The sequence below is a fragment of the Oryzias latipes genome, chromosome 9 (genome assembly GCF_002234675.1).
Source record: "Oryzias latipes chromosome 9, ASM223467v1".
NCBI lineage: Eukaryota > Metazoa > Chordata > Actinopteri > Beloniformes > Adrianichthyidae > Oryzias > Oryzias latipes.
Genome location: NC_019867.2, coordinates 30942614 through 30960529, shown reverse-complemented (window position 1 = coordinate 30960529; position 17916 = coordinate 30942614). Strand labels below are relative to the sequence as shown.

At 42.3% G+C, this 17916-nt stretch overlaps 1 protein-coding gene across 3 annotated transcripts; it reads right to left on the bottom strand.

Annotated features, from left to right (window-relative positions):
- Positions 1 to 1396: 1396 nt before the first annotated feature.
- On the bottom strand, positions 1397 to 16056 carry LOC101170934 (arrestin domain-containing protein 1). 3 transcript variants are annotated; one of them, XR_909376.3, is made up of 9 exons: positions 15875 to 16056; positions 12679 to 12789; positions 12368 to 12418; positions 9520 to 9674; positions 8243 to 8425; positions 5363 to 5539; positions 4529 to 5027; positions 3092 to 3187; positions 1397 to 2212 (listed from the first exon to the last, which is right to left on the bottom strand). XR_909376.3 is itself a non-coding variant. In XM_004072967.4 (8 exons), exons 1-8 carry the CDS (start codon positions 15990 to 15992, stop codon positions 2175 to 2177), a joined length of 1332 nt encoding a protein of 443 aa, XP_004073015.1. In that variant the 5' UTR covers positions 15993 to 16054; the 3' UTR covers positions 1397 to 2174. The 3 variants fall into 3 exon arrangements, 1 of the variants encoding a protein (XP_004073015.1); XM_004072967.4 differs by lacking the exon at positions 3092 to 3187 and having other exon boundaries at positions 15875 to 16054; XR_002873908.1 differs by lacking the exons at positions 12368 to 12418; positions 12679 to 12789; positions 15875 to 16056 and adding an exon at positions 10432 to 10736.
- Positions 16057 to 17916: the final 1860 nt, after the last annotated feature.

Genomic DNA, 17916 nt, shown 5'->3' with positions numbered 1-17916 from the left:
ACTTCACACACCTAGGTGTGGGACTTTACATTTCTTTTATAAAGTAAACTCTAACAACCTGAGACGACTGGAAAAGTAAACAACTTAAACTTCCTAGTATTTTTTTCACAATGAGAGAAAACATTGAAACGATGTAAACTGTGTTTAACTGTGTGCTCTAAATGAAACCAGGTAGTCTGGTTAACATCTGTACTTCATCTTTTCTAAAGTAAACAGTAAATGTTCTTGCAGGACCTGTAGGTAATTAAAACCTTAAACTCTCATCGCCTGAGGCGATAGTTTGGAAGTAGTTCTATCTCCACAAAGAAAATTCTGTCTTTTCACTGAGCTGCTCCAGACTCGCCCTTTCTGCAGCTTCTTCCACATATTTGGTGTTTTTAGTTGTGTTTGGGGTCGTTGTCCTGCTGCAGGATAAATTCAGGGCCAATCAGACGCCTTCTTGATGGATTACATGATGGATGACTGTTCTATTGCATTTCTTAGCATAGGGAGCACCATTAATCCCATGTTTGCGACATTGTTGAGTCTTTTGGTTTGGTGTCTTGGCTTCAATTGTAGACACTTCTGGGCAGACTTCTGCGGGCAGTAGATGGACGTATCTGGCTTCTACTGGTTTCTGCCAGTTCTTGAGCTGAGAGCACTGCTGGAGTTTGATGTTTCTTGGATCTGCTGAACTATACGACCTCCGTGTCTGTGATCTTTACCGTTACCAGTTTCTTTGTGCTCCTTCAGAAGACCTTGAACAGCAAACATCTAAACTCCTGTCTGCTTTGGAACCTGAAGAGAGACCTCGCTGATGCAGTCAAACTACCAGGTCTTGTGTTGCTCAATGTTGGCGTCAAACGGACTTTCACAAATTCACTTTAGTAACAGAGTTTAGCGCTCTTCGCTAAGTTTAAGGCTTTCCATGTGGACGTTTTTTTGAGTCATGATTCAAAGTTATATGTAATTCTCAATTGATAATTCACATTTTTAAATGGGTAATTCTACACAACTGTGTTTCGGTTCATGATGGCGTTTCAACCTACATGAGATGCTGATGATTATCAGAACCAGTTTGGTAGATTCAGTTGATCATAGACCTGCATGTTAGCCAACAAAACCCCTGACTTTGACTAAACGCACCCACTAGGGTTGATGTTGATATATGTTTATATGTACACACCCACTGGAACAGTTGTCCAACTTCTCATTAATGCACATTTCTAAATCAGCCACTCGCATGGCAGCAACTCAAAGCATTTAGGTATTTCCACAGTCACCAGATCTCAAAACACCATCACTCCGATGAAGACCAGGCAGAAAAAAAGGGCCTTGCCAAAAATTTGCTTTGAATAAAAATCTTATATGGATATAAGTACAAGCAGTTGATGGTGAAAACACAAATTAATTGAAACTGGTGGTTTCACTGATTTATTGAAATACAAAGAGGAGTTGGATAGCATTTTAAATGACAAATAAATATACCTGGCAGATTTTACTAAGCCAATAGAAATCAAAGCACATTAGAAGAAAATAAAAGCTCAGTAAATATCAAAAATACCTAAAATAACCTGCATGAACAGAACACACGAGAGCAAACAATTACAAACAATGCAGACTTTATTATCATTGTGTTCCAGTTTTCAAACTTCTGGAATTATTTCTTTCAAACATCCAACTGCTCAACAATAATTAAAGCTTTTTTAGGGAATTCAATTGAAGATAAAAAGGCGTCTGAATAAACAGATCTATGAGCTGAACACCCACTCTTCCTCATAAAACATGACATCACAGATGCCAAGGAGGGGATTTTTACACATCCAAAAAATAAAAATGCTACTTGTTAACTAAATATACAACCAAAACTGCTCTTTCTTCATTCTCTAAATGGGGAAAGTAGAACTAGATTTAAGGAAACGAATTGAGAAAAAACCACTGTGTGATGTCGCGGGTTCCACTTCAGCTTGGCTTCGGTTCCAATCAAATCCTTGAAACATAGTAAATCCAAGGCTGGAAGACTTTACATCAGTAGAGCAGGCGATCGACAGATCTCGGTGTTTTGTTACCGCTCAGTTCAAGTCTGTTAACATTTGACACCAAAGGCGCCCGTTTCAGCAGAGTTTCACTTGAAGTCAGCTGTTCTTTAAAAGGGGGAGCTGGTGGCGGCCATCGTTTTGGCTCACGGGTCTGCCTCATGTGTTGCAGCTCTCATCATAGGAAGGCGGAGCCTCTGAAAACAAAAACACACAAAGACCAAGTTAGACCACCATCCATCCATCCGGGTCCCAGGGGGGGGTCCCACCCACAACTCCAAGGTGATTTTTTGATGAACTCCTGCTGGTTTTCAGAAACTATGTCTATAGAAAAACAACACATGTTTTTATTTTTGCCTAAAAACGACATAGTCAGCATTTAAAGAGCAAAAAAAACGGAAACTCTTTGAAAATAGATCAGAAGATGATCGGAGTGGGACTGAGGCTAATCTAACATGATCAAACAGACTTTTTATCAACAGTAGAAGTAGATTTAAATTATAGTAAAATTGAACATTTAATATAAGCCGACGGAAACACAACTGTTGTGGTGATACAAAGTGGGTCCAGAGCGTTCTTAGTCGTCCCTCAAAATGTGTCCAAAGTGGAGCCGGTTTAAGAAAAGCTTGACCTACATCTTGGTTACCATGGTAACCAACGACAGGAAAAAAATAAAAGCAGAATCTTGACAGAACATTGTCATGCACTGCGTGAATGAACGGCTTTGTTTTTCCTACAGTTGGCAGCTTTGTTTCTGTCAGACCACCGGACTCTAGAAGGAGAGGAGCGTCGGACAACGTTTGGGGCAACACTTCACAGGCAACGTGTTGCTTTGGAGGATTTCAGTTTAAACTCTGCAGAAATCGGCGCAGCTTAGGGATACTTCTGGTTTCTCCGTGATGCCACGGTAATTCAGGTTAAGCAATCGCACCACTTCAGTGGGGAATCGAGCAGATTCAGTTTCTCCATGAAAATATGCCAACACCATCATTATTTCACACGAAACGCCAAAAAGAACACACTAAAACACGTGGCTAAAAAGGGAAGCAACTATTTAGGCGAGTCCATCAGCTCACATTTGTTGCAGTTGATTTCTTCAATGTTTGTGTGTAGAACTTGGATTCCACTTTATTGTTGCCGCACAAAGTCCTCATCACACACTCTGGGGAAACCTGTAGTCATAAATGTTATTAAATGGTGGACTGATAAGATATTTTCACAGATTGAACGAAAGAGGGAAAGGACATTTTTTAAGGAAAATTTATTTTAAAAAAAGTATTGAAGTCTGTAAAACTATTTTACAAACTTCCAAACCCCAAAGGCGTTTTTAAAACGCGTCTAATCCAGACGACTAGTAGTTTGTTTTGTCTGTAAAAATGTATTGGAAAAAGATAACTTCTGTACTTTTGTGCATCTGTGGAATTCTGCATGGAATTTTTTTCAGGCACGGCCCTGATTTCTGCTCCTTCAGGGCATCTTGAGCTACACTGGGCTCCGCACCAACAACTCTGCAGTCCTGGTTTTAGAGGAAACTATCAGCGGATTTTAGGACAAGAGTTGTCAAATTCAGGATAGCAGCCCTGCTTCGCGTCACTGAACTCTGACCTCAGAGACAGAACTGGTGTGGTCACAGACTGAGGTGAAGAAGTGCTGCTCTGGTCAGCCGCTGCAGCACAGCTGAGCTGAGACCCCGAAAACAGCCGACGGAGCACCGTCCTTCTGATTTAATTACGTTCTCTTTTTTTCACGATTTTCTTTCTATTTTTTATAAACTCACTGATTCTCCATAAAAGACCTTCAGACAAACAGAATCTGTTCACTATCACCAATAGCGCGAGGTTGAACGTTTGCCACAATTTCTATTCGAATCTCATGTTAAACTTTTTTAAAATGTTTTTTTTTCTCATCCAAAATATAAAAATTTCACGACTTTTCCAAAACTTTCCAGAGGATTTTGTTTTTTTCACAAACTTTTCAAAGATCATAGAAAAAGCATTTTCTATTTCCAAAACGTTTCCAGGTTTGTCTTGAGCGTACGAACCCTGCTATAATGAAGACGTGGACTAGTTTTGTTTGGATTGTTTTCTTTTCACTCTTTAAAGCGGGGCAGAAAGCCATCACGCCGGGTCACACAGAGACAGACGCTGCGCCGCCATTCAGACGCCGCTCCTGCAGCAGACGTTGAAGCTCACCGTACCGGGAGAGTCTCTGGATGACGTCATGAACCCAGACTTGGAAATGAGATCACTGAGATGCTTTTGCAGAGCTCTTCAGCAAAAGAGCATCTCTCAACATCATCTATGTCTTTGCATACAAGTCAATGCTTCAATGCAGCCATGAGGATGAAAACATTTGACGGTAGCTCCTTCCTCACACGGTTGGAGCATCACGTTTAAGGACACACCATCGACTCCTGCCTCTGTGCATCAGTATAAAAGCAGAACGGGCCCTGGACATGTTCCAGTACCACCAAACAGACCAGTCTGTAAAAAGGTGAATGTATGCAGACTCACCATGAGGGTAAGCAGAGGTGGCGTAGCCTGGAGGCAGGATGTGTGGTGCAGCCACTGAGCTGGCAGTGTTCAGGGGGGGGTAAAGCGCTGAAGCCCCAGCAGCCCCTGGCGGCTCAGCTGCCGGGCCGTTGGGCGGCAGGTTTGGGGGGAAGAAGAGGCCCGGGGCGTAGCTGAAAGCATTCGGCGACACCAACTGGGACTGGCGCTTGTTCAAGTCTTCGTTTGTCACGTTCCCGCCCTCTGCTGCGGGGTAGTAGTCCACGGGAGGAGCACTGGGGGGATTGTGGGAGGACATCCTGGAGCGCGGGGTGGGACGGGGAGCCGGTTTGGGAGCAGGCAAAGAGGGCGACGGGGAGGAGGAAGAGGCTTTGCTGTCCGGTGCGTCAATAGAGGAGGAAGGAGCCTCTGGTTTTTTTGTAGAGCGACTCTTCTTGCTGAGCGCCACGTTGCCGATGTGGACGGGTAACGTCAGAACGACTTCAGGAGACTTCAGGCTGACCTGAAGGAGAGATGGCGGTTAGTTCACCAGAGTAACCGTCACATCTGTTCCACAGAGAAAATGACGTCTGAGAGGTAATTATCTACGGAGGTGATGTGCCTTCAGAAAGTTGGGTTAGAAGATTATAGGTAAACGGGCGAGAATTCTAAAAAGAAACACTAAAATCTATCCTTAGTAAATTAGACTTTTGGAGAAAAAAAGTCTCTTTCTTGTTCCGATTGCTTAAAAAACAAAATAAAAAGAAAGCTGCCAGATGTAAACAGGTTTTCTTCAATTATTCCAGCAGGTAATTGCATCCAGACATTGAGTGCAAAGCATCACGTGTGACGTCTTACTTTCACATAATAGTCAATCCTTATGAGCTCACAGCCAGCCAGAGAGGACTGAGGAAGAGGAGGGATGATGATCTTCTCTTCCCATTCCATCTCTTTGCCCCCCTTCACTGACCCTCCCTCCACCTCTGCTATGGTTTTGATGTCGTGGATCGGCTTCTTCATCTCGTAGGTCACTCTCTGGGGAAGACATAGCAGGAAATGTGAGGCTGTGAGAGCATAATGCAGCTTTCATGTTTAAAACGGCATTTTTACAATCATTTGAATAAAGAAATGCTCAGAAAGGCAAATGTGTGTGGCCCACATATTTTCAACCTTTAGCTGTTCTCACAGTTTTGTTCACTCGTTGGGCTTTTATCCTTCGTTTTTCCCAAAACATGTAGCTCTCCCACTGCAGTTCCACAGTTAGTCAGTTTTGTTACATTTAGCACATATTTTAGTTTTCTTAGCATAATTTAATTTGCAGGTTAAAACCCTAATTTATTAAATAAAAATTCAGACCCATATTTTGTCAGTCTTGGCAATACAAACACAACATTATTGAACTTCATTTTAGCTAATAATTACCAGATGACTAATTCTCTGGTAAATTAGGCGCACTACTTTATGAACTGTTGTTTTTGTGTGTGTGTGTGTGTGTGTGTTTTTTTCCAGTTGTGTTTACAGACATGTGTCAGCAACTACTACAAATAAAAAAATAAACATAATACACAATAACTGGGCCGTTTTTCCCCTCAAACTCAGAATTTTAGTGGTTTTCCACATTTTGGCACTATTTTTCCCTTTAGTTTTAGTTGAAATGTCAATTTTTCCATTGAGTAAAAATGGTCCATATGATCTTCAGCGTCATCGTCATCCTCCATTATGACTCGTTGGTTTGTCTCGGTCGCTTCGGTGCATTTTTCTCAACAGCATTACCGTCTCAAAATGGAAAGTCATTTGCACAAAAGCAAACCAGCAGCTCGGAATGGGACGTTCATATGGATTCAGGCCTTAAAGGCAAACTTCAAAAGCAAGTTTTTATCTCAAATGAGTGTCGGTGTCGTCAAAATGACAACTTCTGACTCCAGCATCTTTGAACAATCAAGTCAAAACTTTTTGTTTTCATTGAGACAAAATTCTCTAAAAGTGCTTCCCAATGTCACGCAAAGTGAAGACAGCGTCAAGTACCACGCAGGAATATGCACTTCACTTTATACTTCAAACTGTTCACATGTGCGACTGGAAGAAGAACATCGATATAAACTCCCTTTGGCTCAGTAAACCTCACTGCACATGGGTCATGGAGAACCAGACGCTCCCGTCTGACTGGTGAGACATTTTCCTCGACATCACAGTGACCATCAGCTCCGTCAATGCTCAGAGGAAAGCTTCTTCTTCAATGCAGACTCCACCCTCTGCTGTGATGTCATCAAGCTGCATCCATGGTTGCAGCAGGTCGTTTGGACAACAGACAAATCCTTTCCACCTCCAGGAAAAGAAAACTCCTCAATGGGATTTAGGAATGGAGAATAGGGAGGAAGACACTCCACAAGTCAACGGGTGTGTGTCGTACGGACCAAGACGGGAAACATGGGCGTGGACGCCGTTTTCTGAGAGCGCTGCTCACATTGTTAAATTCCCTCCTGGGACATCAGAGGTGTGATTTCTTCCACCGGTCTGCCTTTGGCCAACTTGAAGTCTTTTTTAAATGTAAATGTAAATGATGCATACGACCTTTGACAACATGTTCTACTATTTTGTGTGCAATAACACCAGCAAGGAATTGAAGATTGTTAGTTCTGTGATAAATGACAAGTACAGCTCATTCTGACCGACTCGATTAAACAAGTTAAGAGAAGTGATTCTTTTGCTCTAATGCTTCATGTCCAAAAGCAAACAGCATTGGATGAAATTAACATAAAACCACCACTAGGCTGCACCCCAACGACCAAATGTTGTGGAGATTAAACTGTTGTGCAAAGTTGAATTCTGTTGAGAGGAATGAACCAAAGTGACTGAAAAAAACAGTTAAATACTATAATAATTACATAGGAACAGCTCGTGTGACATTTTGGTGTTTTTGTGACCTACTTTAGCTTCTTTAATTGCTTTTGTTGATCTTGCATTTCAATGCCAACAATAATTACTTGTTCATCTCTTTACAAAAAATGTATAGAAATTTTAACGTTTATTACTCTAACACTCAACTTTTAGGGATAAAAACCCCAGATGTTTACATGTGATGGTGATAAATACCACATTTTTTTTCTTTCCTTGTTTGAAAACCAGAATTACAAACATGATTCTGAAGGCTTCAACAGAAAAGAGAATAAAAGGAGCATCATGTTTAGCAAAGCAGCTCAGGGAAAGACTGAATGACATTTAAATAAACTGGGTATTTTTAATTCAAGTTTTTGTAAAAATACATTCTTAATACACGAATCTTTGAAGGATAATGTTCTTCTATAGCAGGGGGGTCAAACTCATTTTCACAGAAGGCCACATTTAACTTATACATGTAACTAAAAGTAATGAAAAATAAATGTAACTACCGGTACTCCTTAATGTTAAAAAATGTATTTATTTACTATAACTTTTTAAAGTGACAATTCCAGTTGCATAGAAAATATATATGTAAATACATATGTTTGCTTGTTACTTTAGCATAAATCTGCCAGGTTAGGTTATATGGACAGTGTTTAGGTCCTGATGTATAGTTGACCAATCTGATATTTCAAGTCTGATTCCCCCCAGATATGAATAAATACACACCAATTTTAATTTTCAGACATTAAAAACCTTTATGCTCTCGTGGGCCACATAGTGGGCCTCGAGTTTGACACGTGTTCTATAGTGTGGATCATCATCAGTACACTCTAAAGAGGCGTGATGAGTCCTCACCTGCACCAGGCTGGCGGAGATGTTGCCCGTGCTCTTCCCAGACTGGTTGTGGATGTTGGCCATCACCTGGATGATCTGGTTGGGAGTGTAGCCCTTCATGTCCGTTTGGGCCCTCAGGACTATGGTGCCCGTCTTCATCAGCATGTAGGTGAACTGCTGACTGACTTCTGAAGAGTTGATGCCCTGCAGGGGGAACGACATGAGTCTGGATGGGTGAAATAAACACCTGACAGGCCAAGAAGCAGCTCTCACTCGGTTTCATTTGAAAGGAGCTGGCTCAGTGTCAAAGGCGTTCAGTCAAAGTTGATGGAACATCAGCTGTTTTTAAAACTTGAGAGTTGCTTGTCAAATGAGCAGAAGGTCAAACGGGTCAAAAATCACCTGAAACTACTCGAGTTTAGCAGCAGCAACCCAAGATGGACTCAACTCAAACCAAAGCATTGAATGTTCATGTTCCAGATTTGACATTCAAAAGACAAATAAGTTAAGTGACCTCATTCAGAACGCCATTGAGCATCACACCTTGATTTTAGTGTTTTTTTTATAAAGTATCTGTTCAAACAAACATTTCTGGTAGTTGAGAACTTGGACCTCTTAATTTTGTAACTCAAAAATCTTTTAAATGTTTTCAGTTTCCCCCATAAGACGCAAGTAATTTAGTTTTTCTACTTAGTGAAGAGAAAGAAACAGAAGCTCTTTTTTAAAATGTTTTATAACGTTGGTTCTTCCCAATAAACAACTCAACAGTGTTATTTTTATCCGTTCACACATCTCTGAGTATTCCTCTAAAAACCACCAGCCCCTCCCAATCCAAAAAAACGAGCACATTGTGACATCACAAAGTGAAGAACCGCCCCTTCCAGGAAGAGTCTGCACTGCCAGCTCCACCCCCAGGCAAACATACACGCCCACTTTCTCCGTGAAGCTAGCGGTGATCGGCTTTCATTTGATATGAATGAACATCCAGCTTTGGAAAAGTTTGGATGTTTGTTTTTGTGACAGAAACACAGAGGCGGCGCTGAATCGAGGATGATGTCATGAAATGGGCGGCACCCACAAGGAAAGAAAGGCGGAGCCTCAGAGATCAAGTCGCCTTACTTGTGGGTGTAGAAAAGAGCTGCAAAAATAAATTCAATTAAGAAATTGTTCTATCGTCTTTCGTCAAAGGTAATATAAAATCAAATACACGGAGATGGTTTACTCTGAAAGGCTTAAGAAAAGCAGGATAAAGACCCTTTAACAGCATTTGTTTTTCATAATAAAGCCCCGCTGCTCACCCAAACATCCGGCAGCTCGTTGAGGTTGAGGATGCTGTGCAGGTAGAAAGGTTTCTCTGCAGTGTAGTCCTTTGAAAAACCCGGCTTTTCAATGAAAGCCCGCACTCTGTAGACAATCCTCCCATAGCTGCCCTTAAAAGAAGTCGGAGCGGTGGCTGTAGAGAAAGGAGAGGGGGAGCTTAAAGAACTCAACTTCTATTTATCACAAACACTAAAGTGCAGAAAATCAGATTTTTCTACGAAACATTCATTAAAAACAAATCAAGACAAACATTTTTAACATTAAACCTGTCAAATATAACAAGAAATCAGCAGAAAGGAAGCGGCGACGGATTCATAACAACAAACAGTTTTTATCTCACTGCAGCTATGTTGTTAAGCTGCTCAACTCTAAAAGTTATGATAAAAGCACTTTTTTGGAACGGGAGGGTCATCAGGGTTCCTTATCACAGCGATAAAAAAAGGACATAAAATGTGTTTGCTAACGGGGCGGCGTGTGGGAGCGCGCTCGCTTCTCCATCCGTTATGGCGTGGAGACGCACGCCTCCAAGCACGCACGCTTGAGTCTTTCACAAATCAAACCATCAATCAAATCCAACAGGGAACACAAAGAGCTGAAGTTCAGAGAGAGCCGTGGAAAACATTCAGCAAGTCGTCAGACGTACAGTAAAAAGCCAACAGTGAGTCAGACTTTATTGAGCTTTGACTCCCCAGGACCGAAACAGCAACAGTTCAGGAAAACAAAACTAAAGCCACAAAGTTTCGGATGAGACATCCGGATGTGCAGCAGAACCGGTTCTGCTGGTGCCGTTTGTCTCATGTCACCATGGAGAGGTTTCACTCTGGGTAATGACAACAAATGAGGCAGCAAACAGAAGCTCAGAACGAAGACGGAGGAGGAATTCTTCAAACCAAAAGCTCGTCTTTTAGGAAAAAAGCGCCGGATGACGGTGAAGCTCGCTGGGTTAATGGTTGACAGGAAGAGCTGAGCTCCCAGAGACATTTCCTCCTCACGGCGCCATATCACCTCCTCTCTGACGTCAGGAGGGAATCGTCCATCAGATTGGACTTCAATGAAGACTGGAATCACACGACAGCGGCTGACATCACCATGACGACTGTCAGGACGGACTCTCTCACAGAACGATCCGGGCGATTTAATCATCCAGTTTTCTTCACTAATTTACTGTCACCAGAAGAAAAACATCAGAGAAGGTTCATCTCTTTTCCTGATCCATTGACCCGCCCTGGGGCAAACCCAGTCAAGCGTTTCCTTGTTCTCAAGTCAAACTTTGACCAGAACGCCACCACGGGCGTCGTCACGGAAACTGACGTGAGGGACAGACTCAATGCCAACAAACACCGTCCTGCACTGAAGTCGGACCGTTTAGTGAATTCTTCCCCAGCTTTCTGCAGAGATACATTGTTGTGCTGGAAAAACATGCTAGCCTCAAAACAAACAAACAAACAAACAAAACACCTTTTTATTTGTGGCTCTGCACAAACGCTGACATGGATCAGATTAACCTTTTGGCACCGTTCACACCTAAAAAACTTGACATACCATAATTGTCCCACTGCTAATGCGATCATGAATCTACGGTGGCCCTGAAGTGCAAATCATACCAACAAATCTCTCAGAGCAAAACAAATTGAAGATCACAATGACGATAAAAAAACTAAATAAATGATGTAAAAACAAAGAAAAAAAAGGAACACAATCAGGCGATAGCATCCATCTTTTCTGGTTTCTCATTGTGTTTTGTTTTTTAATATTTTGACTTCTGGAAACGACTTTTGTTTCCTGAAATGTTTCCTTTTTATTTGGTTTTTGTGTTCTTTAGAATTGTGTTTTCATCTCTGGAATTGTTAGGATTTTTTAATGTAATGTTATTTTTAATCATTTGTTTTGCTTTGCCAAATCTTTAAAATGTTTTTGCCTTCAGTGATTTGTTGGCGTGATTTCAGGGCCGCCGTGTGATTCAGGTGGTTCAGACCAAGAGAAAAGCATCTTTTCGTAACAGCCTTGCGTTTGGCAACGCCTCACGTTAGTGAACTGTTGCAAAGCCGCCTTTCTCCACGCCACAATCAGCTGATTTGCGATAGCCGTATTTGAGATGATTTACGGCTCGCCTGGATCGTTGGCGTCACCAGGCGGCGGGTAAAAGCGAACGCTGAGACTGAATGAGAACAGGAAGTTGTGGTTGTTGCCATCCAGATGTAGTTCAACGAAAAGCAGCAATGACAATTTCCCACAATGCATTTAGCTTTTGTAGTTTGTGCAGGCGGGCCAGGAGAAAAATCCCCGCTGTACCCGCCAAGGTGGTCGCCTTGCACCCGCTCCTCTCTCGCGATATCTTTATGATGGCGTGATGTCAGAGCAAAAACTACCAAACATGCGCATCTGCACACCAGTCAATCTGCACAGCACTGCGGCTGCCTGGGTGATCTCAAACGCACTTTTTGCCTGTGTAAACACCTCACTACTGTTCAGTGTTGCAGATCAGCGCATTGCATGCTTCACCGCTTCAGAATTCCCTGGAATTACGTGAACTACGTAAAGGGTTGAAGAGTTAACCGGAAGAATTCAACCTAAAGGGTTAGAGCTCATCACAGTGACAGGCTTTAAAGAAACTTTTACACCTTCAGATTAAAATTTAAAGCTAAAACAAGACAGACGTCTCTCGGCTGCACGCAGCAAAGCTCAAATGACCACTTTGACAGCCTGAGCTCCACCCAGACAAACAGGTGGGACTCCCGCCCCCACCGCTGCTAAAAACATGTGGAAGTGGAAAACCTGAAGCCAAAACCTGGAAAACAATGCTCCACGTGAAACCTTCTCTCTTACCTGATATGAGAAACTTGAATGGAAAAACGGTCTCCCCCTCTTTCAGGGTTCCTGTGTGGGGGGCAGATAACATCCGTCAGTGGAAACAGAAACAATCGGCTGGCCGTTTCCCAGCAGGCCGAGCCGCCTCGGGCAGCGGCGGAAAACCAGAGGCTTTTCTTCCTGAAATCTTCACACTCCACTCCACCTACCTGGGCCGGTTTTCCAGGCTGCTGCACGGCACAGATTACGGTTTGACTCGTCCAATCTCATCTTAAATTAGACATAGCATGCAGGCGTAGGAGGACGGACGCTCGTGTGTTAGCCTTTACCTTTGTCTGCAACAGAAACGGTGCTGTTGAAGTACTGCTCCTCCACCGCCCACGCCACGTCATTCTCTTTGCTGCTGATGCCACAGAAGCCATTGCAGTTCACTTTGACGGCTGGAGAGACGGAGATACGACAGTGGTTGAAGACAACATAACTCATTATGGGATGTTCTCTCTTCAGAAATGACCTCAGTCAGAGTAGAGTGACAGAAACTCTGGACGACTCATCTCTGGACTTATTGAACCTCAGCATCATAAACTCCAATCAACATTAGCGGTGCAACAAAAATGGCAGCAATATCGTAGCGAATCCAGTCGTCCAGTTTAGGAAAACAAAGACGTTCATGGATCTATTGGTCTAATAGCGGATGCATCAGAATGGAGCAGGGAGACCACCGACTACAGCACTACGTCACTAGCATGAGCTTTTTCCTACAGCAATTTTTCATCTGCTCCTGATTCACACCAGCTCGAATGAAGAAATACTCAAACACCATTTAAGCTTGATTTCCTTTATGACCTCCATCATCGGGTAAAGCCATAGGAACATGTTAAACACCATTTTCATTGAAGTGGGTCTTTAAGACATAAGATCTAGACGTATACTCAGGATCAACGTGGTGCCCAGGAGCTCACGTTGGTATGCAGAAGCTCAGTTTAGAGTCCGGATCAGTGGTTTATAACACATTCAGATCCTCTTAGTGGTTTTCCACAGCAAAAGTTGGGACTTTGGCCTGCAAATTCCCTTTAACTCATATTCAAAACTTCACGTTTTAGATGGTAAGAACGGTAAATGGCAGATACTTGTATAGTAGTTTACTCCCTTCCTTTAAGGCCCAAAGTGCGTTACAGTCACGATCCCGGTCACCCACGCACACATTCACACACCGATGGCGGCTACGCTGCTGACCACTGGCACCAACCTACCAGGAGACGTGTGGGTATGGCGTTTCATGGCAGCCATTAACTAAAAGAGCACAAAGATAACTGAGCAAGTGTTTTCAGTAATCTGGATCTGACACGCAACTTTCGGCCAATCAGATCAACCAGGAAGGTTACTGCCCCCAAGTGACAAACACCCCCCCTGAACACTACTCACAGACCCAGCGAGCGCGCAGGAGCGCCGCTCAGTTAGGATTGCAGCAGTTTTATAATACTCGGTTAGCATTGCGCGGTTGTAAGGTTCACCCGCTCAGTTCCTGAAAACACTCGCTCAGTTGTCTTTGCGCTCGTTCAATGAAACAGCCATGAAACGCCATAGTGGGGCTCAGTGGACACTTTGACACATAGGACGGGTATCGAACCGAGGTCGACCGCTCTACTCCAGGGCCGATACATTGTGTTGGGGATTTGTGAGCGGGGTCTTACTCTCATGTAAATCTTTAGGCCAAATTTTACCAACACAATGCTTTCCATGTTTGAGTGTTTTCCCGTCATATCGCTGCTCAGACCTGATTTAGATCCGCACATTTAAGACTCAAGACTTCCACTTCAAACCCAGGCAGCAGTCCAGCTGAAGGAACCATTGACTGTATACGAGAACGGGACTGAGTGAGTGTGACATCACACATAGAAAATGGTTTAGCTCCAACCAAATGAAGTCAATTAAGTCGCCATTTTCTCACAATACGGACGTCGCCACGTTGGAACCAGACGACCTCTGGACAAACCCGCCTGACGTCTGAGCCTCATTTAATTATTGTTTTAATGAACGCACGACACTTTTTGCTGTTTGCTTCTTTATCTGGTAGCAAAGTTCATTACAGCAACTAAAATAAACTCCAGAGAAAAATCAGAAGATATTTACATTCAAGCTAACTTTGATAAGAAAACAGGAAAGTCCGTCCTTAATGCTTTCACTGTGCCACATGTCACTGAAGGGCACCTGCTCGGTAAAGAGTAAACATTTGTCCACTAATGTGTCTCTTTGTTCTGCAACATTGGCTCCATAACGTCAGAGATTGAAAGTGTTGCACAAAGAAGATTCCTGCCTGAGCCGCTCCACCAGGGCAGGAATGTGAACCGACCGGACGCGCCGCAATCAAACAGACACTCCCAAAAACAGAGCTGCCTTCAGTGGAAACACATCCTGGCAGGACGACAAGGTCACGGCTGAGACTTTCATGATGCGTTAGCACACTTTAACTCAGTCATCCTCTGATTTGACAACAATTTAGAAGCTGAATTACAGACTCAAACTCCCAACGATAAAAAAAGACCCCAAAAAATGTTTTCGGTTTTCTGGGGAAAAAATCTAGATTTAACATTCCTGTGTCATGCACGGTGGTGCAGGTTAATGGTGTGGGCCGGCCGGCTTTAAAGTCATTGAATGGAGCGGAATCTGGTCTGTAGATAAACAGTCAAAAACGGGTCGTGTGCATTTGAACAGAATATACACACTTTGCCAACACAACTACACAACTACACTGTTAAAACCACAACACAAATATGGCTTCATAGAAATATCACACACACGTTTTTGATTTTACCATAAAAGACTAAACTTTTAGCCAAAAACAGCCTCATGTTTGGCGTTTTGGCTTCATCATGGAGAATGTGATGGAGGTTTTGACGGCTCTAAATTTATGAGGAAAATTATAAACAAACATTAAAAAGACTGAACCCTCTTCTGGGAAGAAACTCTTTACGTCTGACACGGTACCGTAGTAAAAAGTAGTACTACTACACCTCAAGTTATTTTATTAGGTAATACTTGAGTATAAATATAGCCAGTACTACAGACCGTGGATGTGTAGGAAGTATAGTAACTGAATGCTTCTTCAGAATAAGTTGGAACATTTTAAGTTTATATAAAAAAGTAACATAATATACTGGTAAATAATCTTATAGTACACTCAAATAGACTACTTTTTGCTAAGGGACATAACATCAGGAAAATATTTTAGTTCACAGAACAGAATTCCAAGTGAACAGAAATGTTTTTATTTTAAGTCAAACTTTAAATAAAGAGAAGCTTTTCGGGCTTTTTATTGTAAGGTGGACCCCTCCCTCATTAAAAAAAAAAAACTACAATAAAAGTCTTTGCGGCTTAGTGGGACTTCAATACAAAGAAAAGAAGGGAGAGAAGCGGAACGCAGGAAAGTCCCTGCGGGAAGAAACCGCACTTCCTTGTGTTGCGGCCTCGCTTCCCCGCAGGTGAGTCGTGAGCGCGCGCCGCGCCGCGCCGGCGGACTCTCACCTTTGCACTGGACCGCCTGGCTCAGTCTGACCCGCACGGTTCCGGAGATGGACTCTCCCGGGCTGTACACCTCTTTTTTCTTGTCGAACTCGATCTCGAACTCCTGCAGCTTCCCCATGACGTCCGCCGCGTGCGCGCAGATCACCTGAATGCGAACAACAGCCGCTGGGGGGTCTCACCTACATGTGAGCCCGCCCCTTCCTCTGACGTCACGCAAAGGTGATCTGGTTTATGAGGAGGAAGGTGCGGCCTGGATAGATAAAAAAAATTATTTATGTTTCGGATCTTTGTGATCCTTGTTGGATTATGGCAGGCTTCTAAATGAAACATGTTTTCCAGTAACAAGCAAAGAATTGAACATGTAATGAAAGCTCTCCCCCCAGGATTCAATCAGCTGATGACCTCTCACCTTATCAGGAAGCCTCTAAAATTGACGCAATGCCTGAAGGAGAAATCTTTTGGAACAATCTTTTAAATGATATACATTGGAAAAAAACATGGTTACTGCAAGATTCATTTTTTATAAATAACAAAATTAAAGAAATACATTAAAAAAATTCTACATAGCATTTACCCCACAAATATATCCAAATTCTCAGATATAGAAAATAATTTTAGTTTTTGTATTTATTTTCCCGAATCAGTTATTCACCTTTTCTACTTCTGTGAATTCTCCCTTGAATTTTGGAACCAATATGAACGTTTGGTAAACATCAGATTTAACTGTAACATTCTTATCAATTTCAAACAAATCCTCACAGATTTTTATTTAATTTGTAACTTCTCCAATCTAAATTTACATACATAAGTGCAGAATAAAAAAAAACAACTCCCAATTTTACTGTCAATTTGTAATTTTTTGTTTGGTAATTAATCCTATCCTCTAAGAAAACTCTGTTTTGTAAATATCATTATTTTAATCTTTTTTATATATTATAAGCTATTTTATTTTCTTATCAGGAAGCTCTATTTTTGATCTGCTCCTGCTATGTCTATTACTTCTTGTATTGCTGTTTTGGTTCATTCATTGGTTATTGTGGCTGATGTCCTATTCGATTCCTTGATGTTGTTTTTTGTACTTTAATATTCTGTTCAATAAAGCTGGGGGGGGGGGCGCTGTTGTGACAGAGGCTCAGTAGGAATACTTTTAATCACATTTATTTTAACTTCAGCATCCAGAGCATCAACAAGAAGTTTTCTCTGCTTTCAGAGTTAGAGGATAGAACAGTTTGGTACAAAGTCAGGAAAACCTAAATTTGATTTTTTTTTTCACTAAATCAACCAAAAACAAACCGAAGATTCAGATATTCCTCCAAACTACAGGTCATTGGGCTGAGGTAAAATCAGCCTTTAGTGGTCATTTGGAGAATTACAACATGACCTTGAACATGAAATAAAGGAGAGGATCATGGGCTTTAGAGGTGCAGGAACATCTTAACCCCATTTACATCATGGAGGAGAAGTGGAGGAGTTCAAAAGTCCTGGTGTTAACTTGAACAGACTGGACAATTTTAGGCTGTTTTTTAGAAGCACTTCTTGAGGATGCTCAAGTCCTTCAGTGTTTTTTGAAAGGTTTTCTCTATCTTCTATATTGGTCTATCTTCTGTTGGAGAGGGTGTGGTCACCTCTGCAGTCGCAGCATCAGAGACCCAAAGAGACTGAAGAAACTGGTGAAGAGGACTGGTTCTGTTCTGGAGCCTTTTTCAAAGAACGATGCCCCATAAGATGAACCCTCTGTGGAAAACGTTGATCATCCTCTTCATAACCCTTGTGCTATCCTATGACCCCCCCTTCCATTGACGTGTTCTCCCTACCATGACAAAGGTGGATAAAGGTGGAAAGATTTCATGTAATCCATGGACACCAGTGAAGATCACAAATCATTGAAGAAAAAAGGTTCAGAGCACTGTCTAGTGGGTCTAGATGACCCAACTCCAAATGTTAAAGTGCCTAGGATAGCACAAGGGAAATACATTGAGTCTACAACTGGACCTGGTCAGTAGACCTAAAGAGGTTTCTTCCACTGACCACTTCAGGAGATC

Excerpts from the sequence above, each read along its gene's own strand:
- LOC101170934 (XM_004072967.4), bottom strand. The coding sequence starts at position 15,992 with ATGGGGAAGCTGCAGGAGTTCGAGATCGAGTTCGACAAGAAAAAAGAG. Across the intron at positions 12,790-15,874 it reads CCAGGCGGTCCAGTGCAAAG|CCGTCAAAGTGAACTGCAAT; the intron begins GTGAGAGTCCGC and ends CCGTCTCTCCAG. Across the intron at positions 5,540-8,242 it reads TCTCCGCCAGCCTGGTGCAG|AGAGTGACCTACGAGATGAA; the intron begins GTGAGGACTCAT and ends TGTCTTCCCCAG.